The sequence below is a fragment of the Pleurodeles waltl genome, chromosome 2_2 (genome assembly GCF_031143425.1).
Source record: "Pleurodeles waltl isolate 20211129_DDA chromosome 2_2, aPleWal1.hap1.20221129, whole genome shotgun sequence".
NCBI lineage: Eukaryota > Metazoa > Chordata > Amphibia > Caudata > Salamandridae > Pleurodeles > Pleurodeles waltl.
Window position 1 is genome coordinate 950,635 of NC_090439.1, and position 24,682 is coordinate 975,316.

Consider the following 24,682-nt stretch of genomic DNA (forward strand, 5'->3'; position numbering starts at 1 on the left):
AAATAGAACATGTAATTTTAAGTTTTACATGTCATAGTGAAAAACTCTTAAATTCGTTTTTCACTACTGCACCGCCTACATTGGGATTACCTTACTACATTTTATAAATGTAATTCCCTATTGGGAAGAGATGGGACTCCCTAGTTTGGTGTCTCTGGAATCACAATGTAAAATCACAACTTATGGTGAAGTCGGATTTTAAATTGTAGTTCTTGAAAATGGCACTTTTAGCAAGCAGGAATTTTCTTACTTCAAATATCTAGTGCTTTCTGCCTGTCTCTGAATACACATCTGGGTGGGTGACAGCTGGGCTTTTGTGCATTCCATCCAGACAGCCACACACAAAGGGAGCTTAAGTGTGACTAGGCCATCCACAGCCTGATGGGCCATCCTGGGCAGGAATCAAGGAAGAAGCAGCCACTTACACATGAGTGGGTTGTGTCCTTATCCCACACAAAGGGCTGCACAGCTCCGAGTCTGGAGTCATGGCAAAAAGGGCAGGGACATTGTGCACTTCAAAGTTTCTCTCTGGAGTCTCCCCCACTTCAGAGGCACACCTGAGTATAAGAACTGGACCTCAGACATCACCAGCTCAAACTTCTGAACATATGGATAGTCTGCCAGGAAGCACTGTTGTGCTGCTGAAAGAACTGTAACTGTTAACTCCTGCTCTGCAGTGCTGATCTGCTGCCTGTTGTCCTCCTCGCATGGTAGTGAGAAGGACTGGACCTGAATCTCTCCAACCCAATACCTGGATGATTCCAAGGGCTTGCTGGCTTGCCTTCTGTTTTTCTGAAGTCTCTGGGACACAAAAGACTTCCAACACAGCTGCTTCATCTCCTGAACCCATCTTCAACCAGTAATCTCTGACCTCCAATCCTGGGCCTTTGGAAGTGGTTTTTGACACCTGAAATCAAGCTTGTGGGCTCTCTGCGACTGCAAACTGGCCTGCTCACACCAGAACGATGCTTCTCGCACAAATAATCAGTGTGAGCCACCGCAAGTTCATCTGTTCACACAGCAAGCATCACCAGTCATGAGTGTGAGGTTCCACCCATCTGCGACACCAGGTTGAGTCTTGGTGCCCACATACCACCATCAGCAAATCTCTCCTTGCCCAAGGCAAACTTCTTCCCCATGAACAGGACTCTTGGCTCAACTTCTGAGAAGGTAAAACTTCAGTGGGACTTGTCTGGGACTGTTTCCGACCCTCGCTCTATCATGGTTGGCCTGAAAGTTTAGATTTAACCCAGTCTAGTGAAATCAGATGTCCCGAGTAGGCTCTTTATGGTTTTAAGATCAATATTCTGTTTCAATCTTTAAAGAAATAATATCTTGACTATTACTTATTGGTTTGTTGTTTTTGTCTTATTTTACTCATAAAATTAAGCTTTATTTTTCTAACCAGGTGTGGTGTCTATTTGTGTGGTGTTTTGCTGTCTGAAGTGTTGCACTAATACTTTAAACATTGTTAAGCCTGACTGCTGTGTGTCCGACTACTATAAGGTGAACACAGGTTAATTTATGCTGTATATCTGACTTAACCTGACTAGGATTATGGTTCCTGCTTGGACAGGGTACATACCGCTGCCAACCGGGAACCCAATTTCTATCACTCATTTGCATTAGAAATGACAGTGTTGAACTGGACACTCTTAATAAAACAAACACCTAGAGTACTGCAGTTTCTGTGTTTTTCATTCAAAGCAGTTTTTACATGTTGGTCCAGGTTGACTCTAAAATCCAAAGTGCATTGGCTGCAGCCACACACAGCCATCCCCTATCCCTTCCCAGCCTCTGGTCGACTGTGCAGCAGATAAAAGGGAAATGGGACCTCTTTTGGCTATTGTCTGTGCACGGTCATGCAATACCTATTCTGGTAGACTGCATAGTTGAAGTGTAGTTCAGAAACCTATGTGTTAGAGCACTGTTCTACAGTTATACCAAATCTCTGTGACAGTCCCAACACCTTATTAATGCTGTCATAGATTCCATGAGCAAAACTACAACATTTCAGAAAGACTGCCTTATCTTTATTTAGAGTATGAAGATATCTCACTGACGTGAGTGCTGAAGTAACAACAGCAGTAGCACTTCAGATAGGCTGCTATGCATTTGTGGGACAGTAGAGTTATTCCTCAGAAGGGCTGTCATGTATTCATTCAACAGTACTCGCAACACATCATGGATATTGTTTTATTTTTGCATTTATAGAAATAAAACCACTTGATAGGGCTGCCAAAAATCGTTTTACTGTATCATTAGATCTCAGCAACTGGAATGCTATGTTTGTTATATGGTAGGACCTGCACTGCTCATTAGGGCTGCTATACTTTAAATAGGGCAATATCAACACCTCTCAACAGGGTTGTAATGCTTTTCATGGTTAGTAAGCATACTTGCAGCCCCTCGTTTAGTGAACATTTCAAACAACCCTTAGGAGAGCTGCCATAGATCGTTGAACAGAACCAGTCCTCATCAGAAATGCCATAATGTTCTTGTACTACCAATAGCAGTTTAGAGTGATTCAATGGACTAATACAACCAATGGCAGGATATGTTTTCACCCCGTGGACATAGGATTTGATCCTGTAAGTGCCTGTTTGCTTTTGATCCTCGAGTTGAATAAAATAGATACCCTTGAGTAATACATATCTGCAAGTAGTGCCAAGAGGCTCCTCGAGGTGAATGTGCTGATTAGAGATGTAAAGTTCCCACTTCAGAGATTCAAATTTATTTTAGCCTCCAGCCAAAGGTTCTCTGAGGGAGTGGGCAGAGCTTCCACTGCTCTCGTGTCATGATGGTCACGCACAGTCAGTTGCTGCTTTTTAGCCAACATGCTCCTACTCTAAAGGCTGTGCATTGTCCAAGCAACCAACAAAATCTGACGTGCCTACCCTTCATGGGTGTGACAGATATGGGGATTACATTTGTCTGTGACACTCGGAGTGCTGACATCTAGTAATGTGAGAACATACCTGGGTTGGTGAGTGGAAGTCGGGGTATAGAAGTAGGAATGAAGAATGGGAAATCTGCCTACCCTTAGATCTTTGTGTTTTAATTCATTACAGTTTTAATTACCACAAGAGAAACTAGAATTTTCACCTCGAACGACAACAACTCCACCGCCCTGCTTGACTACCTCGGTCTCACACAACTTGTCACCATGCCCACCCACTCTGCCGGCCACACGCTCGACCCTTTCTTCTCCGCCAGCAGTCACGTCACCTTCAGCCATACTGCCGAACTCCACTGGACTGACCACCGCTGCATCCACTTCACCTTCCAGAAACCCGCCACACACCACCACCGACAACAGATTCCCGTCGTAGCTGGAACAAGATCACTAAAGACCAACTGATCTCCACCCTCTTCCGAGCCCCGCTACCCATCACCACCGACTCCCATCACCCTGACCCCCAACACAGCCGTCCCCAACCTCAGACAATGGATGGACTGTGCCAACACCCTCGCCCCGATCAGAAAACCCTCCAACAGCCACACCAGCACTAAGGCCATCTGGTTCACCGCTGACCTTCAGGCCTCCAAGCGGGAGTGCCGTAAAATCAAAAAGAAAAAGGCGCCACGAACAAACAGAGAAACCACACTGCCTTCAAGATTGCCATCTTCAAGCACCACCAGCTCATCCGGACCACCAAGAGATCCTTCTACAAGGAACGCATCGACAACAACGCTTACGACAGCAAAGAGCTCTTCAACATTGTTAAGGAACTCGCTAAACCCAGGTCCTGCTACGACACCCCTCCTTCACAACACCTCTGCAACGCCCTCTCCACCTTCTTTCACCGCAAGATCGCGGACATCCACGACAGCTTCAACACCTCGACCACCGCGGCCACCCCGACTCAACGAACCCAATCCACACCAACCTCTTGCTCTCCTGGACCCTCATCAACGATGAAGAAACCATCAAAACCATGAGCACCATCTACTCTGGCTCACCCTCCGACCCCTGCCCCCACCATGTCTTCAACAAAGCAAGCCCATCATCGTCCCCCAACTCCGTATGATCGTCAGCAGCTCCTTTGAGACTGCCACATTCCCTGAAAGTTGGAAGCACGCCAAAGTCAGCACCCTGCTAAAGAAACCCAAAGCAGACCCCAGAGATCTCGAGAACTACCGGCCCATCTCCCACCTCCCCTTCCCGGCGAAGGTCATCGAGAAGATAGTCAACGGCCAACTGACCCACTTCCTGGAAGACAATAACACGCTGGACACATCTCAATCTGGTTTCTATTGAAACCACAGCACTGAGACCGCCCTCATCGCCACAACCGATGACATCAGGACCATGCTCGACAAAGGCAAAACTGCAGCCCTGATCCTCCTAGACCACTTGGCTGCCTTCAACACAGTCTGCCACCACACCCTTCGCACACGCCTCCACGACGCAGGGATCCGCCACAAAGCCCTGGACTGGATCACATCCTTCCTCTCCGGCAGAACCCAGAGAGTCCGCCTCCCTCCCTTCCTTTCTGAAGCCACCAAGACCATCTGCGGGGTTCCCCAAGGTTCCTCACTCAGCCCAATCCTTTTTAACATCTACGTGGCACTGCTCGCCAACATCGTACGATCCCACAACCTCAACATAATCTCCTTCTCCAATGACACCCAGCTGATCCGCTCACTCACCAAGGACACTGCCGCTGCCAAAACCAACCTCCACGACGGAATAAAGGCCATCGCCAACTGGATGGAGAGGAGCCGCCTGAAACTGATCTCAGACAAGACGGAGATCCTCATCCTGTGTTCCAACCGCTCCACATGGGACGACTCCTGGTGGCCAGCCACCCTAGGAACCGCACCGATGCCCACCCACCACGCAAGCAATTTAGGGCTCATCCTAGACTCATTGCTCAAAGGACCCTTATCTAACCCAGATTAGCATTTAGCATGTGGGACTTCATGCAAAACCATTTAGAAAACATGAATTTGGAAAACATCTAGCTAAGAGAAAAACTGTAAAAATTGCGCAGTTGGTACCCAGAAAGAAAGGCATAAAAGTTAATCAGTCACATTGTCATAGCTACCTATCCATGAAATGGATCAGCAACAAAGTCAGTCTTCGTCTTCAGTTAATCAATTGATCAGCAACGCATCAGGCTCTCAAGAGCATGAGCCAAATGATAGAATCTCGAACCGTGTCTCTTGACGTTATTAATTCTCCCCTCGCATCTGAAGTTTTAGCCCCTTGCCATGACTTTTTATTAGTTTTTCAGTCCATCCTCCTAATTCCTAATCGGTAAGTCAATCAGCAGATATGACTCTAACCTATAATATTAATTTTACAAATCTGAGTTCTAATATTTCTCCAGCCCCAATTAGTTGATTGGTTCGCTATACGATGCACTCATCATCCGGCTTATCAGGTATCGAAAATGTTGCATCTTCTCCCCCAGTCAGTGCTTCTATTGTTCAAGTCCTTGGAAAGTACACTGAGTCTGTCTTACATCAAACTTGTTACATTTCCTAGTCCCTCAACTCCTGTTCGTCGTACATTGCAGAAAATTCTATCTAAGCAGATTTTATTAAACAGCAAACAGTTCACGGTCAGTTCAATGCACCAGCTTCTCTGCAGCACTTTAGAAATTCAGCTTCTGTATGAGGCCTGGAAAAACTAGGCCATAACTTTGGCTAAGTTAATTCTACAATATAATGCAAATCATAGGTTATACATTTCAATATGACATATTACTACATTATTCTTATACATTTTCATTATTTCACAAATTTTTTGTTCTTTTAGTACAAGTTTGTATAAGTGGCTGACATACTCCATGGGCACATTTTCAAAACATGGACATTAATTTTTCTCTACGAGTAATTTCTCTATGAACTTTTGTAAATTATAACATATAGGCATTTATAAATAATTTCTAATTAGCATATCTGCATCTTCATTCAGTACTTGTTTTTAGAGACTCGCCTTACAATAAGGTGTTGGGTCATCTTTTTAGTGTCTGGATCGTTATAAATGAGTTTGACGCAAGAAACTGCCTATTTTGGAGGTAATTAACCGCTCACAGAACATTTGTAAACCTGAGGAATTTGTCTGCCTTTACAAAGGATACTTTTAAGCTGATGTTCAGCGCTCAGCCAGCAATGCGACCACTCATTTTCACATATCTATACTATTTGGTGTGCACTCTCAGCCATCCAGCTCATGCTTGTGTACATCAGTAGACATGAATCGTTTGATGCTTTCAACCAACATATATGTCTGTTGCTTGTTTGTGCGGATATCTCAGCATTGACTGTGTGCCTGTGTGTGTGTTGTCCGTTAGTGGAGCCAAACCTATCACACAGCAATGAACCTATGCTCTTAAAGCAAGCCAGGCCGAATTATGGTTTTATATTTTCTTTATGGATGTTCAAATGTGAGTGGTTTTAAGAAAGGCATTTAAGATTAGCATGATCAGCTGTTTCCACAAGGTTATGAATTGTGTATGTTATGTAAAATGCATATATTTTATGAAACATGTATTTCCTTTCTTGCAGTGTTTATACATTCCCCTGCATAGCTGCTTTTGCAGACCTGGATGAGGTAATATGTAGTGGATTTCTGTTTCTTCAAGTGTATATGCGTTTTGCTGATTATTGCTCGTCTGTTCATAGTGATGTAGCCTGTTTTGTGGCTAGTCCTAATATTTTTAATGGGCAGCTCTAGGTTTCCAAATTAGCAACTGTTCGCAGGTTAGGGCAACTACTTCCCATCGCATACTGTCTCTATTAACTGAAAGCAATATTGCTGTATTTAGAAAACTAGGCATTTAACAGTTCAGAGATTCAGGGAGTCTGGATCACTTTTGTAATTTCTTCCATTCTCTAATATAGTACTTGAACTTCCAATTCGACTTTTTTATCACTTACATTGAGAGGGAAATTCAAGGCCCCATACATCATTGGGTGATGGAGTGAAATACTGAGAATCGGACGTCCTGTGTGAAGATATCTGCCCAAAAGATAGACTGTAACTCAGAAATTCATGACATGATTTGTGGCAGAGCTTCACACCTGAGTGGGAGGTCCTCATATTAAGTGCTGAGGCACACAGGAGATTGATGCCTGCCTCTGGTGTCTTTAAACCTGTAGTCATAGCCTCTCCTATTGTTGAAGTGCTGAATGAAGCATCACACATCAGTGTTTAGAAGTTCTTAGTGGGGAAGGAGGATGGTCCCCCAGGTGAGCTGCAGTAGTAGATGAATATTAATTTTGCATGGCATCGATTCTAACTTCCTGGGACTTCCTTGGAGTCTGCTTCACCAACCACAGGTTTTGCAGATCAGAATCTGGTACTGCCAAAAGGTGCCATTTTGAGTAACATAAGGAACTATTGAAGAGGTTAGTCTCTGGCAAGTTGTGACCGTAGCCGTAGCACACTGTACAAGAAATTTGCTGTTGGATAGATGCATTACAGACATCGGTAGGAACATTTATATTGAGCCCTTTCAGTAGGCAATAGCATAGGTTTGATTTTTGCAGCCAGTGTGATTTTTCCGTTATGAAGTATAAAGTGCAGTCAGATTCCCAATTTGTCAGTGTAGCCCCACCCTCCAGAGTATCCTCTGCAAACTGCCTACTATTTTTTTTAATTTTATACTAGCTGCCTATATTTCACTCTTGTCCTTTTGCTAACCATGTCCAATATTGCAATACCCAAAGTTAAGCCCATTGGGAGCAAAAAAGTGAAGCACAAAGAAGAAAAAGATTCAAAAAACAATAGTTAATGTCTTTGCTAAAACACCTATTATTATTTTATTAAGATGCATATTTGCAGGTAAGCACCACAAATGTTCTTATCAATGTTCGAAACAACTGGACAGTGAATGTGGGCTCACAATTTTGAGATATTGATTGAGCAGGGATCATTGCACTACATTACTGCATCTCATGAAATGTTTAGCTAGAAGGTTGTATTTACGTTCTTAAGAGCCTGTGTACCAGTGACTCCTTGGTGTAAGAATGCAGTAGACTGTTACTGGAGCATAACTAGGGAGAGGGTCACCAATGGCTGAGTTCTGGATATGCCCTTCAGAGAAGGTAAGTATGCACAGAAATGAATACACAGCACACACAGATCATACCAGAAACATACTATATCCTATGTCTTTTCTTTATAGTGGTTTACACGTAACCATAAAATGACTCACATGAATATCTCGGTCTGAAACATGGAAGAGCAATAATCAAAGGTCAGAGGTTAAATGAAACGTATAATATTAGAAGGCAGACGGATAATTCTTGTTTAAGGTTGGGCATAAGACTGCAGAGATGTTGAAAAAGGTCACACAGTTCAAGGCATTGAGATGATTAGGGTTAGTGTGATGAACGTGGATATCCTATAGATGATGGCCCTTAATGACAACTATGCTTGGAGAAGTCCCCGTAGATCTGGTAAAATGGAGAAGGTGCATCCACAACCAACTAGACTGCAGAGTGCATGCATTTTCACTGCGAATGTAATGCTAAACGTGTGAATTTTGGATATATTTCTCCATTATGTTTGTATTTTTAATTGTCTGATAATCACTGTTTGAATTTATGAAAGATAGTGTGCTAGACAGGAAAGCTCTTTGCATCCATAGATATCCAGTATTTGAAACTTGTACTTGGCAATAGGCATCAGTGGCACAATCTAAGGCATCTGTTACCCTGACGATGCTGGAACATAACATTGCTTGTTTGTCTCCTCAAAAACTAAAAACCTCTCTCGGTAATGTGGAAGAGCTACATAATTTGTAACTGAATCCATACACATTTATGGAAGGTGCGTGCTTAATACGATTTTGCTAGTTTTGCCACACCATAACTTTACCAGTGTTTCATGTTGTTGGACATTGCTTTGTCTTGAAGGGCACATATCAACTATGCACTCTGATTGGTATTTATTTAATGCTCAAGTATTCTGAGACAGTTTGTGTTGGAAGTATTTTAATATTAAACCTCTCTCTAGTATGCTTGTCACAGCCAGGTAATGTGTCTTTCACTGTTTTCATGGTTGTCGTAAATGTGTACACTTTAGTTGATAAAGCACCCTACTTGTATTTCGCACTTTAATTCTGTTTTCACAGCTAAAGAAGCCTGCAGATAGCAACCTAGAAAAATTCTGGATTGATTTCAACATTGGAAGTCAAAGCATAACTTTCCTCATAGATAATTCAGCGGTAAGGGCAACATGTTTATTTCTGTAGTCAATGTGCTTTCAAGGGGAAAAGGCTGATTCTTAATTTTATTTTTTCTTAGGGTTCCCTTTGGGATACAGTCACATTGGCAAAGGATGAAGTAAATGTTTACAGCTTGAAAGGTAAACCTGCAGTATTCCTGGGTATCTGCACTTCAGTAGTAGCACATTTGGATTTGAAAGGTGGATGTCTAATCTCCACAAATACGTTTTGCCAGTGTTGCTTTCCCTTACGTGGGCTGCGCTCCCACGTGATACTCCGTAAATTTTCGCTACTCCCCATCTTTCAATCAAATGAGTCACAACTGATTTTTTATTTTCTGAACAGAATGTGGTGGTCTTTATGCATCTTGACATTTTGTATTTCTTCAAGAGTTAATTTTGCTACAAATTAAACATCCTATCAGTAACTTTTATCGTTTAGTTGGTGTATATAATTTAGTTTAACATTTAGCCCCACCCCACTAGTAAATCGAATTGGGATTGTCCCAGTAGCTATTCCACGGCATACCAGCAAGTGCAAATTCCTTTCAGGATTTATGATTGCTCGTTTTGAAATCCTTCCATAACTTGTATGTCACTTGTTCACGTAGAAATGTTCTGGTGTTTGGTCTCTTTCTGTTTCAGTGTATCATAGTCAAACTTTGGATGTTTTATTCTTCGTCTCAAAATGCAACAAATCGATTGGGTGTTAGCGGATTATGTATCCACCAGCATAATAGTTGAAGAGGTGTTTTTGCACATGCCCTCCACAAATAACCTTGCACTCTTAATATTTTAGCTGTGACAGTGTAAAGCAGATTTCACAATTATGTCTCGCTCCTGATGACTTACAATCTGACAGACCTTTGCTCGGATATTCAGGCAAAAGTGTATATTCTAATACTTGATATTGTTCATCTTTACATGGTATCATCAGTATGTAAAACGTGAGAAAAAGCAGAGTGCGAAGAAAATAAAAATAGTCGTCTTATTTCATCAAATAAGCATTAAAGAGTGCAAATGATAAGATGGAGCGTGTAGAGGAAGGGGTGTAATTAAGATTAAATACTCGAAGTGAATATGAATTATACACACCATACAATGAGTATACTTTTCACTATTATAACTGCAGAGGAAGCAACTATCTACTGAGATACTGGTTATCTGGAAACGTTTGTTTTCAACTGGGCTTTCTTGATATGACCCACCATAACTGTATAAGTGATTGTCTTTAAATCGTGATTGACCTTACCCATTTTTATTAAAATTAACTTAAAAATATTTATTTTTTATTTTTTGAGTGCAGGAATTTGATATAATTTGAACTGCACCCAATTGCGTTCTCATACCACTGAACAATTAGTGTAGGCAAATGCCTCCCTTGGCATGGTTACCCCCTAACTTTTTGCATTTGTTGATGCCAGTTATGATTGAAAGTATGCTGGGATGCTGCTAACCAGGCCCCAGCACCAGGGTTATTTCCCTAAACTGTACCTTTGTTCCCACAATTGGCGCAGCCCTGGCACACCAGTCCCTTGTAACTGGTGCCCCTGGGATCAAGGTCCATGTGGCCAGGGAAGGTTTCTAAGGGCTGCAGCATGTTTTATGCCACCCTGGGGCCCCTCACTCAGCACATGCACACTGTCTCACAGCTTGTGTGTGCTGGTGGGGAGAAAATGACTAAGCCAACATGGCACTCCCCTCAGGGTGCCACGCCAACCTCACACTGCCTGCAGCATATGTAAGTTACCCCTCTAGCAGGCCTTACAGCCCTAAGGCAGGGTTGCACTATACCACAGGTGAATGCATAGTTGCATGAGCACTATGCCCCTGCAGTGTCTAAGCCAATTCTTAGACATTGTAAGTGCAGGGTAGCCATAGAGAGTATATAGTCTGGGAGTTTGTCAAACACAAACTCCACAGTTCCATAATGGCTACACTGAAATCTGAGAAGTTTGATATCAAACTTCTCAGCACAATAAACCCACACTGATGCCAGTGTAGGATTTATTGAAACATGCACACAGAGGGCATCTTAGAGAGGCCCCCTATATACCAGTCCAAACACCAGTGTTAGGATGACCAGTTCCTGCCACAACCAGACAGGTTTCTGGCCACATGGGGTGAGTGCCTTTGTCACTTTGTGGCCAGGAACAAAGCCTGCGCTGGGTGGAGGTGCTTCTCACCTCCCCCTGTAGGAACTGTAACTCATGGCGGTGAGCCTCAAAGGGTCATGCCTATAGTTACAGCGCCCAGGGCATCCCAGCTAGTGGAGCTGCCCGCCCCTCTGGACACAGCCCCCACTGTTGGCGGCAAGTCCGGAGGAGATAATGAGAAAAAACAAGGAGTCACCCACCAGTCAGGACAGCCCCTAAGGTGTCCTGAGCTGAGGTGACCCCTGCCTTAAGAAATCCTCCATCTTGGTTTTGGAGGATTCCCCCAATAGAAATAGGGATGGCCCCCCCTCCCCTCAGGGAGGTGGCACAAAGAGGGTGTAGCCCCACCCTCCAGGACAGTAGCCATTGGCTACTGCCCCCCACACCTAAACACACCCCTAAATTCAGTATTTATGGGTGACCCTGAATCCAGGAAAGCAGATTCCTGCAGCCTACAACAAGGACTGCTGACTTGAAAGTCCCGCAGAGACAATGGAGACAACAACTGACTTGGCCCCAACCCTACCGGCCTGTCTCCAGACTCAAACAACCTGCACAGAGACTCATCCAGCGGATACGAGCGACCTCTGAGGACTGACCTGCAACTAAAGAACCAAGAACCTTCCGAGGACAGCGGCCCTATCCAGAAACAACTACAAAACAGCAACAAAAAAACAACTTTAAAGAGACTTCAACTTTCCACCAGAAGCGTGAGTCTTCCCACTCTGCACCAGACACCCCCGGCATGAGTATGGAGAAACCAACATTGCAGAGGAGACTCCTAAGGTGACTCCAATGATGACTCCCTGAGTAGACCTCCATGCACCCCCACAGCGACGCCTGTATAAAGGATCCAGAGGCTCCCCCTGACTGCCTGGTAAGAAAGGAACTCGACCCCTGGACCAAGCACTGCACCAGCAGCCCCCGGGACCGAGAGGAACCATCTACCAGTGCAGGAGTGACCAGCAGGTGGCCCTCATTCTAGACCAGTCAGTGGCTGGCCTGAGAAGCCCCCCTGTGCCCTGCCTGCATCGCCAGAGTGACCCCCGGGTCCCTCCATTGTTTTCGATACAAAACCCACTGCCTACTTTGCACACTGCACCCAGCCTCCCCTGTGCTGCTGAGGGTGTGTTGTGTGCTTATGTCTGTCCCACCCTCCCCCAGTGCTCTACAAAACCCCCCTGGTCTGCTCCCAGAGGACGCAGGTACTTAATCTGCTAGCAGACTGGAACCTGAGCACCCTCTGTTCTCCATAGGTGCCTATGTGTTTTGGGCCCTCCTTTGACCGGCCCTGTGTTGCTGGTGCTGTGGCTTTGAGGTTGCCTTGAACCCCTAGCGATGGGCTACCTATGCCCAGGAGACTGACTGTGTAAGTGTTTCACTCACCTGAAAAGCTAACCAATGCTTATCTCCCCCAGGAACTGTTGATTTTTGCAGTGTCCACTTTTAAAATAGCTATATGCCATTTTAACCAAAACTGTGTGTACTACTGTTTTAAATCAAAGTTCTGTACTTAACTGTGTGAAGTACCTTCCATTTTATGTACTTACCTCAAATTTGTATCTTGTGGTTCTAAAAATAAATTGGGAAAATATATTTTTCTTAATAAAAACCTATTGGCCTGGAGTAAGTCTTTGAGTGTGTGTTCCTCATTTATTGCCTGTGTGTGTACAACAAATGCTTAACACTACCCTCTGATAAGCCTACTGCTCGACCACACTACCACAAAATCGAGCTTAGTATTTCTAATTTTGCCACTATCAACCTCTAAGGAGAAGCCTTGGACTCTGCACACTATCTCTCACTTTGAGATAGCATATACAGAGCCAACATCCTACAATTAGGCTTACAGAATAATGCATGAAACAAAAGCTATGGATTCCTGACTGCATTTTCATGGCTAGTAGAGATATTGTGGATATATGTCAGGTCATGGGTGTAAAGAACTTTTAGCTATGTTGGTTGCATAAATCGACAGAGGCAGCAGTTTATTTTGTCTGTGAAAGGACAGTATATTTTTTAATATGATTGTTTGAGAGGAGGGCTGGGATCTTGTTCTTTTTTGAGGAGAAGAATTTAAGGCACCCTCTTCACCTCTGCTGTGGGTCTAGCTTACCAGTTTCTGAAAATTTTGCATCTTGGCCCTTTATTAGTGGTTTTACAGAGTAAGCTTAGTGTAAAATGCCTTCTGCTGGAATATAGTATCTGCTCCTTAAAATGAGAGGGATGGGAATCCCTCTGTTGTTGGCAGTCCACAGTTAAGTTTTTGGATTAAATTATCCTTTTGAGGGAGTTTCGGGAAGAATTGCCTTGTAGGGTCTCTTGATGTCTGAGCATCTATATTGTAATAGAAAGAATGCTAGAGGATTGCATTCTAAGCAGAACGTAATGAGTGAGAGTTGTTTCTTTATTCCTGGGATGCAGCAGCTGGTAGTTTTTGACTTTGACAACTTTAGTTGTCTGTGTACTCTAACTTTGCTTTCTAATGTGAAGCCTAAATAATTTGCCTTGTGATTTTCAGTCTGCAGTTTCTTGTGTCCAGTATTGCTTGACATGTTGAAGGTTAACTTTCAAGAGGTTTCATAGGAAATTATATACTGTCGTTTCACAGTGTTTAATGCCAGACAAGCACGTTTTTTGTATGTGGAGAGGGATGTTTTAGTTCACATCTGTGTTATAAGTAATGATGGTGAAATTGGCCTATTTTTTCTAATAAGTGATCAAAATTATTTTACCCAAAAGGAAAGCCAGTGCCCTTCCTCCCAACTAGATGGTGAGGGAGAAGACTTGTATCTGACGGACTCTGAAGGTGACAAGAGGAGGACAGTTCTTGGTGTTAATCTCCAGAAGAAACTGTGTGCAGCATAAGCAGATTGCTCAAACCAAAGAAGCCTTCTAGCTTGACAGCTGCATTTTGGTTTGCATTAAGTTCCAATCCTTTGATTAGGGTGTGCCCACAAATCAGATTGATTAGCTGATACCCATTGCTTAATTATAAAAAAATTAAAGCCTTACCTCCTCATAGTCACTTACTCCAACCTTAAGGGAACCGTGCATTTGTCCTCCACTCTCCCCTCTTTTTTGTTTTTAATCGCCTTTCTTAGAGATGCATCCCAAGGCTTTGAGGGTGCCGGGCTAGTGTTCATGATTGTATTGTTTACTAATTTACCTTTTATTATTCGACATGACCTGGGGGTGAAGAGGACTTACTTTCCTGCTATTGAACCTGCTGCAAAGAGGACAATCGACATATAGATCTCTCTCTCTATGCATATGTGTGTGTGTGTATATATATATATATATATATATATATATATATATATATATTTATATGTGTGTGTGTGTGTATATATATATATATATATATATTTGTGTCCAAAAAGTAATTTACCGCACTCCAAAGTTCCTTTAGGCAAATTTATGGATAAGAATAGCAACCACCAACGCGTTTCAACTCCACTTGAGTCTTGCTCATGGTAAATTTTGTTTCCATACCACCCTTAAATAGTGTGATGTCCTTGTTACCGCCCCATTGCAATCTGGTTATGGTAGTTTGGCATTCTACAAAAGCATATATGAAAGTGAAATTTAAAAAATAAAATGAAAAATATCACTCAAAGTAGAATCCTAAAGTTGAAGGAATATCCAATAAAAAATCAAATTACATTACAATAATTACTTCTGTATAAATGAGACTTATAACCAATGTTATTTTCTGCATTTTAAATATGTTGCCTCCATTATTGCAATCGCTAAGTTTTCATCATGAGAATGTTATACATATATCCTACCTACTTGCATATTTTTATATATATGTATTTCTTTTTATATTCTTATCATTTTTAAGTTTTTTGAGAATAGGATTATCACCGATCTTGTCTTATTCTATTATCAAACTATATATTGCTTATGATGTTATCTCATAAGTAGAAAAATATAAATCATTTCAGATCTTTCATTGCTGCTTATCACATATACAACAATTATTAATCATTAAATGTTGGCTAAGAGCCTTTACAGAACACATTTCAACATCACCTCAACTGGGAAACTGATTATTTAAACATAACTATCAATCTTTCATATGAGATTCAATCATATCTGTTTATACATTAAAATAAGTGTTATATTATCCATATCCTCCCCATTCTAACAATAATTTTATTCCATAATGATTATTTTCCATTTGATATAAAACTTAGCAATTGCTCACAAATGATCCAATAATTTTTGATAATCATTTAGTTCAATATTGTACTAATACCCTCAACTATTCATTGTTGGTATAGTTGGTTCATTATAAATGTACAAAAAGTTATTCATCCACGTTTAACCCAAATGGGATTTTTGTACGGAGTTGAATGATACGCTTGCTTTCAAGTTGTCTCAACAGTAATGTTCTATTTCCTCCATGTTCATTATTATTTACTTGTGCTAAACCAAAAAATGATATATTTTTATCCAATTTGTGGAGTGACATTTATTATGATGTCTATCCACTGCATAACTTTGATCTTGATGTTGAATTGCTCTAGTATGTTCCAGTATTCTCTTCTTCAGTGGGCAGATTATGCTACCCACGTATTGAAGTCCACAATCTCATTGAATCAGATATATCACAAATTGGCTATTGCAAGTCAATCTTTGTACAATCTGTACTTCTCTTCCTTTGTAATCCACAAACGATTTCATGTGTTTCGCAATTTGACATGCTTTGCACTTGTTACATTTATAGAACCCAGTTACACTTTTGTTTAACCAGTTTGTTTTAGGATGTTCTACATAGTTACTTCTGACCAACATGCCTTTTAAAGATTTTGATCTCCTATAAGTTATTTGTGGTCTCGTTACAATTATGTTATAAGTCTTGATCACTCCTTAAAATCTTCTAATATCTTTTGAAAATGTTTTCAATGTCTTACTTTCTTTACTGTATGTTAATATTAGTTGCAGACCCTCATTTTCTTCTAGTTTCTCAGGGATCTTGACTTCATTATCAAACAAAGTTTGCTGACAACTTCTCTTTTTGTCTTTTGATGCTCCCAATTCTACATTCACTTTAGGGTATCCTCTCTTGAGGAATCGTTTAACATTGCTGAATTGTATATCGATTTCTGCATCATTTGAACAATTTCTTCTAGTTCTCAGAAATTCCCCAAATGGAATGCTTCTTAATAGTGGTTTAGGGTGAAAGCTTGTCACGTGTAATATGATATTAATAGATGTTTCTTTCCTATATAACGTTGTATGCAATTGATTATTTTCCACATGTGCTTAAATATCTAGAAAATGTATGTGTTGAGCTGATGTCAAAGGTAAATTGAAGACCATAGATGTTATCATTTAGTAATTGAAAATATGATGTGAAGTCTTCCTTAAATCCATTCCATATTATGAAAAGATCATCAATATACCGAAGCCACAAGACAATCCTATTCACATATTCCAGATATTGATCTTGCCATGCTATTTCTCGTTCCCACCATCCCATAGTAAGTTTTGCATAACTTGGAGATAATGAGATTCCCATAGCTGTACCTTGTTTTTGCTTATATACTTGACGATTAAATAGGAAGACATTGTTTTCGAGACACATTTTCACCATCTCTATCAGCATCAATGAATGATTTGTTTCTTTTATGTTTCTCTGTTTCAAAAAATATTCTAAGGCATAGAGACCAATTTCATGACGAATTGACGTATACAATAACACCACATCTATGGTTACCAAGAAAAAATCAGGTTGCCACGATATCTGCTATTGCCTTTAAAACGTCTCTTGTGTCTTTTATGTATGAACTCAATGAGGCTACCAGAGGAGCCAAATAATAGTCCACATATCTAGAGATGTTATCAAAGACTGAACCACAAGCCAATTTAATTGGTCTTTCTGGGGGATTCTTAAGAGTTCTATGAATTTTAGAGAAAAAATATATTGTTGGTGTAATTGGAAAATCTTGAAATTTCAATTCTTCTGAATTAATCAATAATTCTTGATGCCATCGCCTTAACTGCATGTTAACCTGACTCTATTTCTAAAGTAGGATTCGTATCCAATTTTTGATAATTTTGTATATCATTCAGCTGTCGCATAGCTTCTTTAACATAGTCACTTGAATTGAAAATGACTAAATTACCCCAATTATCAGCTGGTTTTATGATTCTGTCATTGTTCATTAGTTGATGAAGAGCTTTTCTTTCCAATTGAGTCATGTTTTCGGCCCCATGATCATGTTTCTGATTTTGAATCATTTCCAACTCAGCTAATACAGCATCATAACACAACTCCACTTTATTTCCTGAATTAAGAACAGAATTTGGATTTGGGCTTGAAATGACTATATGTATGGTCATTAAAATATGCAATTAGGTATATGTATAACATTCTCATGATGAAAACTTAGCATTTGCAAAAATGGAGGCAATATATTTAAAATGCAGAAAATAACATTGGTTATAAGACTCATTTACACAGAAGTAATTATTGTAATGTAATTTGATTTTTTTATTTTTATTGGACATTCTTTCATCTTTAGGTGATATTTTTCATTTTATTTTTTAAATTTTACTTTCATATATGCTTTTGTATAATGTCAAACTACTATAACCAGAATGTGATGGGGCGGTAACAATGACATCACACTATTAAAGGGTGCTATGGAAAAAAAAACTAATTTACCGTCAGCAAGACTCAAGTGGAGTTGAAACACGTTGGTGGTTGCTATTCTTATCAATAAATCTGCCGAAAGGCTGCATTCGGCCCTCAGGAAACACACACCACCAGTTCTCTTGCTGTTACAGCTTGCGTCTTCAAAGCAATGCACATACTTCAACTGACGCGTTTGAACTGTATCTTTCAGGCAGCAATAAAAAAAAAAGTAAAGTAATTCTTGTTATGGGTCTGCTTCAAAAGGATCTGACTTTTGTCTAGTATCAATTTTGATGCCATAAAGTAGCACAGAAGGTTTATCTGCTTACTGCAAAGATCAAATCTGTATTTTATGTAAATAGCTGAGTGGATTAGTAAAGCAAGCCATTACCTGTGCTATAATACAAATTAAATGTATGTGCGAGGGGACTATGGAGAGATGAAGGGAACTTTTGCTGCGTGGTAGTGATGGAATCCGAGGAGGTGGTCATTGGAGTGGGAGCACCAATAATGATTGTTGGACTGGGCGTCAGAGGCGCAAAAGACTGTGACAATTGGTATGTGAAGGTGAAGTAATAGTGTGTCTTTAGTTTTTTTGAGCATCTTGAGAGAACGTGCTGATTGAGGGAAGAAGCAAGGGTAAGGTGACTGACGTTCACTGTTGCACTCATCTCACACACTCCCACCAGCAATTGTGGGACTGTATGCATTGGCTAGTGTTTGAGTGAGAGTTTAGCCAGTAGCAGAGATGGCGTCTCGTTGGATGGCTGCTGCTCAAGCCCTAACTGAGGTTGCAGAGGACATCTCTGACGTAGGATCAGAGACTGAGACAGCATCTGAGGGATAGGACAATGGCACAGACTCTGTGTAAAGAAATGGCTCCCTGTTGCAGTTACCCCCCACTTTTTGCCTGATACTGATGCTGACTCGACTGAGAAGTGTGCTGGGACCCTGCTAACCAGGCCCCAGCACCAGTGTTCTTTCACCTAAAATGTACCATTGATCCCACAATTGGCACACCCTGGCATCCAGATAAGTCCCTTGTAACTGGTACCTCTGGTACCAAGGGCCCTGATGCCAGGGAAGGTCTCTAAGGGCTGCAGCATGTATTATGCCACCCTAGAGACCCCTCACTCAGCACAGACACACTGCTTACAAGCCTGTGTGTGCTAGTGAGAACAAAATGAGTAAGTCGACATGGCACTCCCCTCAGGGTGCCATGCCAGCCTCTCACTGCCTATGCAGTATAGGTAAGACACCCCTCTAGCAGGCCTTACAGCCCCAAGGCAGGGTGCACTATACCCTAGGTGAGGGTACCAGTGCATGAGCACTGTACCCCTACAGTGTCTAAGCAAAACCTTAGACATTGTAAGTGCAGGGTAGCCATAAGAGTATATGGTCTGGGAGTCTGTTTTACACGAACTCCACAGCACCATAATGGCTACACTGAAAACTGGGAAGTTTGGTATCAAACTTCTCAGCACAATAAATGCACACTGATGCCAGTGTACATTTTATTGTAAAATACACCACAGAGGGCACTTTAGAGGTGCCCCCTGAAACTTAACCAACTATCTGTGTAGGCTGACTGGTTCCAGCAGCCTGCCACACTAGAGACATGTTGCTGGCCCCATGGGGAGAGTGCCTTTGTCACTCTGAGGCCAGTAACAAAGCCTGCACTGGGTGGAGATGCTAACACCTCCCCCAGGCAGGAGCTGTAACACCTGGCGGTGAGCCTCAAAGGCTCACCCCTTTGTCACAGCCCAGCAGGGCACTCCAGCTTAGTGGAGTTGCCCGCCCCCTCCGGCCACGGCCCCCACTTTTGGCGGCAAGGCTGGAGGGAACAAAGAAAGCAACAAGGAGGAGTCACTGGCCAGTCAGGACAGCCCCTAAGGTGTCCTGAGCTGAGGTGACTCTAACTTTTAGAAATCCTCCATCTTGCAGATGGAGGATTCCCCCAATAGGATTAGGGATGTGACCCCCTCCCCTTGGGAGGAGGCACAAAGAGGGTGTACCCACCCTCAGGGCTAGTAGCCATTGGCTACTAACCCCCCAGACCTAAACACGCCCTTAAATTTAGTATTTAAGGGCTACCCTGAACCCTAGAAAATTAGATTCCTGCAAACTACAAGAAGAAGGACTGCCTAGCTGAAAACCCCTGCAGAGGAAGACCAGAAGACAACAACTGCCTAGGCTCCAGAAACTCACCGGCCTGTCTCCTGCCTTCCAAAGAACTCTGCTCCAGCGACGCCTTCCAAAGGGACCAGCGACCTCTGAATCCTCTGAGGACTGCCCTGCTTCGACGACGACAAGAAACTCCCGAGGACAGCGGACCTGCTCCAAAAAGACTGCAACTTTGTTTCAAGAAGCAGCTTTAAAGAACCCTGCAACTCCCCGCAAGAAGCGTGAGACTTGCAACACTGCACCCGGCGACCCCGACTCGGCTGGTGGAGAACCAACACCTCAGGGAGGACCCCCGGACTACTCTACGACTGTGAGTACCAAAACCTGTCCCCCCTGAGCCCCCACAGCGCCGCCTGCAGAGGGAATCCCGAGGCTTCCCCTGACCGCGACTCTCTGAAACCTAAGTCCCGACGCCTGGAAAAGACCCTGCACCCGCAGCCCCCAGGACCTGAAGGACCGGACTTTCACTGGAGAAGTGACCCCCAGGAGTCCCTCTCCCTTGCCCAAGTGGAGGTTTCCCCGAGGAAGCCCCCCCTTGCCTGCCTGCAGCGCTGAAGAGATCCCTTGATCTCTCATAGACTAACATTGCAAACCCGACGCTTGTTTCTACACTGCACCCGGCCGCCCCCGCGCTGCTGAGGGTGAAATTTCTGTGTGGGCTTGTGTCCCCCCCGGTGCCCTACAAAACCCCCCTGGTCTGCCCTCCGAAGACGCGGGTACTTACCTGCAAGCAGACCGGAACCGGGGCACCCCCTTCTCTCCATTATAGCCTATGCGTTTTGGGCACCACTTTGGACTCTGCACCTGACCGGCCCTGAGCTGCTGGTGTGGTGACTTTGGGGTTGCTCTGAACCCCCAACGGTGGGCTACCTTGGGCCAAGAACTGAACCCTGTAAGTGTCTTACTTACCTGGTAAAACTAACAAAAACTTACCTCCCCCAGGAACTGTGAAAATTGCACTGTGTCCACTTTTGAAATAGCTATTTGTCAATAACTTGAAAAGTATACATGCAATTGAAATGATTCAAAGTTCCTAATGTACTTACCTGCAATACCTTTCAAACAAGATATTACATGTTAAATTTGAACCTGTGGTTCTTAAAATAAACTAAGAAAAGATATTTTTCTATAACAAAACCTATTGGCTGGATTTGTCTCTGAGTGTGTGTACCTCATTTATTGTCTATGTGTATGTACAACAAATGCTTAACACTACTCCTTGGATAAGCCTACTGCTCGACCACACTACCACAAAATAGAGCATTAGTATTATCTATTTTTACCACTATTTTACCTCTAAGGGGAACCCTTGGACTCTGTGCATGCTATTCCTTACTTTGAAATAGCACATACAGAGCCAACTTCCTACATTGGTGGATCAGCGGTGGGGTACAAGACTTTGCATTTGCTGGACTACTCAGCCAATACCTGATCACACGACAAATTCCAAAAATTGTCATTAGAAATAGATTTTTGCAATTTGAAAAGTTTTCTAAATTCTTAAAAGACCTGCTAGGGCCTTGTGTTAGATCCTGTTTAGCATTTCTTTTAGAGTTTAAAAGTTTGTAAAAGTTTGAATTAGATTCTAGAACCAGTTTTAGTTTCTTAAAAAGTATTCCAACTTTTAGAAGCATAATGTCTAGCACAGATGTGAATGTGGTGGAACTCGACACCACACCTTACCTCCATCTTAAGATGAGGGAGCTAAGGTCACTCTGTAAAATAAAGAAAATAACAATGGGCCCCAGACCTTCCAAACTACAGCTCCAGGAGCTGTTGGCAGAGTTTGCAAAGGCCAACCCCTCTGAGGATGGCAACACAGAGGATGAAGATAGTGACTTGGAGGAAAATTCCCCCCTACCAGTCCTATTTAGGGAGAACAGGGTCTCTCAAACCCTGACTCCAAAAATAGTAGTCAGAAATGCTGGCTCCCTCACAGGAGGGTCCAGCCTCTCTGAAATCACTGAAGGTAACTCCAGTGAAGAGGACATCCAGTTAGCCAGGATGGCCAAAAGATTGGCTTTGGAAAAACAGATCCTAGCCATAGAAAGGGAAAGACAAGAGATGGGCCTAGGACCCATCAATGGTGGCAGCAACATAAATAGGGTCAGAGATTCTCCTGACATGTTGAAAATCCCCAAAGGGATTGTAACAAAATATGAAGATGGTGATGACATCACCAAATGGTTCACAGCTTTTGAGAGGGCTTGTGTAACCAGAAAAGTGAACAAATCTCACTGGGGTGCTCTCCTTTGGGAAATGTTCACAGGAAAGTGTAGGGATAGACTCCTCACACTCTCTAAAAAAGATGCAGAATCTTATGACCTCATGAAGGGTACCCTGATTGAGGGCTTTGGATTCTCCACTGAGGAGTATAGAATTAGATTCAGGGGGGCTCAAAAATCCTCGAGCCAGACCTGGGTTGATTATGTTGACTACTCAGTGAAAACACTGGATGGTTGGGTAACTGGAAATGAAGTGTATGACTATGTTGGGCTTTATAATTTGTTTATGAAAGAACACATTTTAAGTAACTGCTTCAATGAAAAGTTGCATCAGTATCTGGTAGACCTAGGTCCAATTTCTCCCCAAGAATTGGGAAAGAAGGCAGACCACTGGGTCAAGACTAGGGTAACCAAAACTTCCACTGGGGGTGACCAAAAGAAAGGGGTTACAAAGCCTCCCCAGGAGAAAGTGGGTGACACTAGAAACAAAGAAAAAGAGTCCCCTGTAGGCCCCCAAAAACCAGACCAGGTGGGTGGGCCCAGAGACACAACCCAAAACAAAGGTGGGTACCAGGGTAAGAGCTGGGATGCCACTAAGGCATGGTGCCATAACTGTAAACAGACAGGGCACCACACCAAGGACACTTCTTGTCCCAAAAACAAACCCCCTAGCAAAATCCCAGGGGTGACCAGTGTAGCCATTGGGGATGACTCCTCAGATGAGGAGGTCTTCATAGCCTTCAACTGGAAAAAGGGCCCAACAGGTGAGTTGGAGATTCCAGAGGGAAGTAGACACTTCCACCACCTACAGGTGAATGGAATCCCAGCCACTGCCCTGAGAGACACTTGTGCCAGTCACACTATTGTGCATGACAGGCTGGTGTTCTCAAACCAGTACATCCCAGGTGAGATGGCCAGAGTAAGAGTTAGCCCAGACAGGGTCACTAATAGGCCTGTGGCTTTTGTGCCCATAGAAGTGGGTGGAACTTTTAGCTGGAGAAGGGTGGTAGTCAGTACAGACCTCCCCCTTGATTGTCTCCTTGGAAATGACTACCCAGAGGTTAGTCAGAGCCTAAGAGAAGAACTGGTCCAGGGCCAGTCCTCTCCCAAGGAGTCTGGAGTGCCTACCTCTGCAGTAAATGCAAGTAGGCCCCAGAAGAAAAAGAAAAGGAAACAGAGTAGGAAAGGTGGACAACCTTTAGCCAAGGTTCCAGCAAGCCAAGGAGATTCTGCTCCAGTGGGGGAGAACTCCAAAAGTGGCTCTTATAAAATCCAACCTGACCCACAAGAAGTCCTGGCTAGTCAGGCAACTGTTAAGCCTGAGTGGGTGGCTCCTCAGCTAACAGAAGAAAGAGTGGAAGAAGGGTGTTTACTACAAGATGTGGTAACCCCCCACTCTAATACAGCAGACAGGCACCCTGAACCCAAAGAAGCCTGTAACTTAGCCCCTTCCCTTGTAGGTGAAGAGCTAAAGGTGTGGTTCTGGGCACTGACAGCTGTCAGTGGCCTCTGCTGGGTGTTAGCCTTTATGGCTGCACTATCCTTGGCATGGTGGTCTGACCCCATGCCAAATAACAAGTTAGGCCCCCTGACCCTGTTGGTCATGGTGGGGTTACTCCAGCTCTGGGTAACCTCTTTGGGTAAGCTAGGGGTGACCCTGGCTAAGATAAGATTAGCAGAGGTCGATACCTCTGACCTCAAAATAGAGAGAATGGGTAAAGACATAAAAAGCACAGACAAGAGGCAGTTCAGACTAGGTCCTATCACGGTGGAAGTGGGTCAGTTCCCCAGAGGGAATGACCTGAACAGGAGGATGTAAGGCAGAGTAGGCCCTGCAACAAACCAGCCATTTCCTCTACTCTTCCTCGCCTGACAGACTAGGAAGACTCTTCCAGCTTTGGCTGAGTCTCCTGGCCTGTGGGCTGGGGGGGGCTTGTGTAAAGAAATGGCTCCCTGTTGCAGTTACCCCCCACTTTTTGCCTGATACTGATGCTGACTCGACTGAGAAGTGTGCTGGGACCCTGCTAACCAGGCCCCAGCACCAGTGTTCTTTCACCTAAAATGTACCATTGATCCCACAATTGGCACACCCTGGCATCCAGAGAAGTCCCTTGTAACTGGTACCTCTGGTACCAAGGGCCCTGATGCCAGGGAAGGTCTCTAAGGGCTGCAGCATGTATTATGCCACCCTAGAGACCCCTCACTCAGCACAGACACACTGCTTACAAGCCTGTGTGTGCTAGTGAGAACAAAATGAGTAAGTCGACATGGCACTCCCCTCAGG

The 24,682-nt window shown here is 43.1% G+C and overlaps 1 protein-coding gene across 1 annotated transcript in view; it reads left to right on the top strand.

The window, feature by feature from the left end:
- Positions 1-24,682, top strand: part of SYCP2L (synaptonemal complex protein 2 like) — a 557,328-nt gene that overhangs the window by 442,331 nt on the left and 90,315 nt on the right. The window contains exons 11-13 of the mRNA XM_069221230.1: positions 6,520-6,565; positions 9,093-9,185; positions 9,265-9,325. Coding sequence (XP_069077331.1) covers positions 6,520-6,565; positions 9,093-9,185; positions 9,265-9,325 — 200 coding nt within the window. The remainder of the gene's footprint in view (positions 1-6,519; positions 6,566-9,092; positions 9,186-9,264; positions 9,326-24,682) is intronic.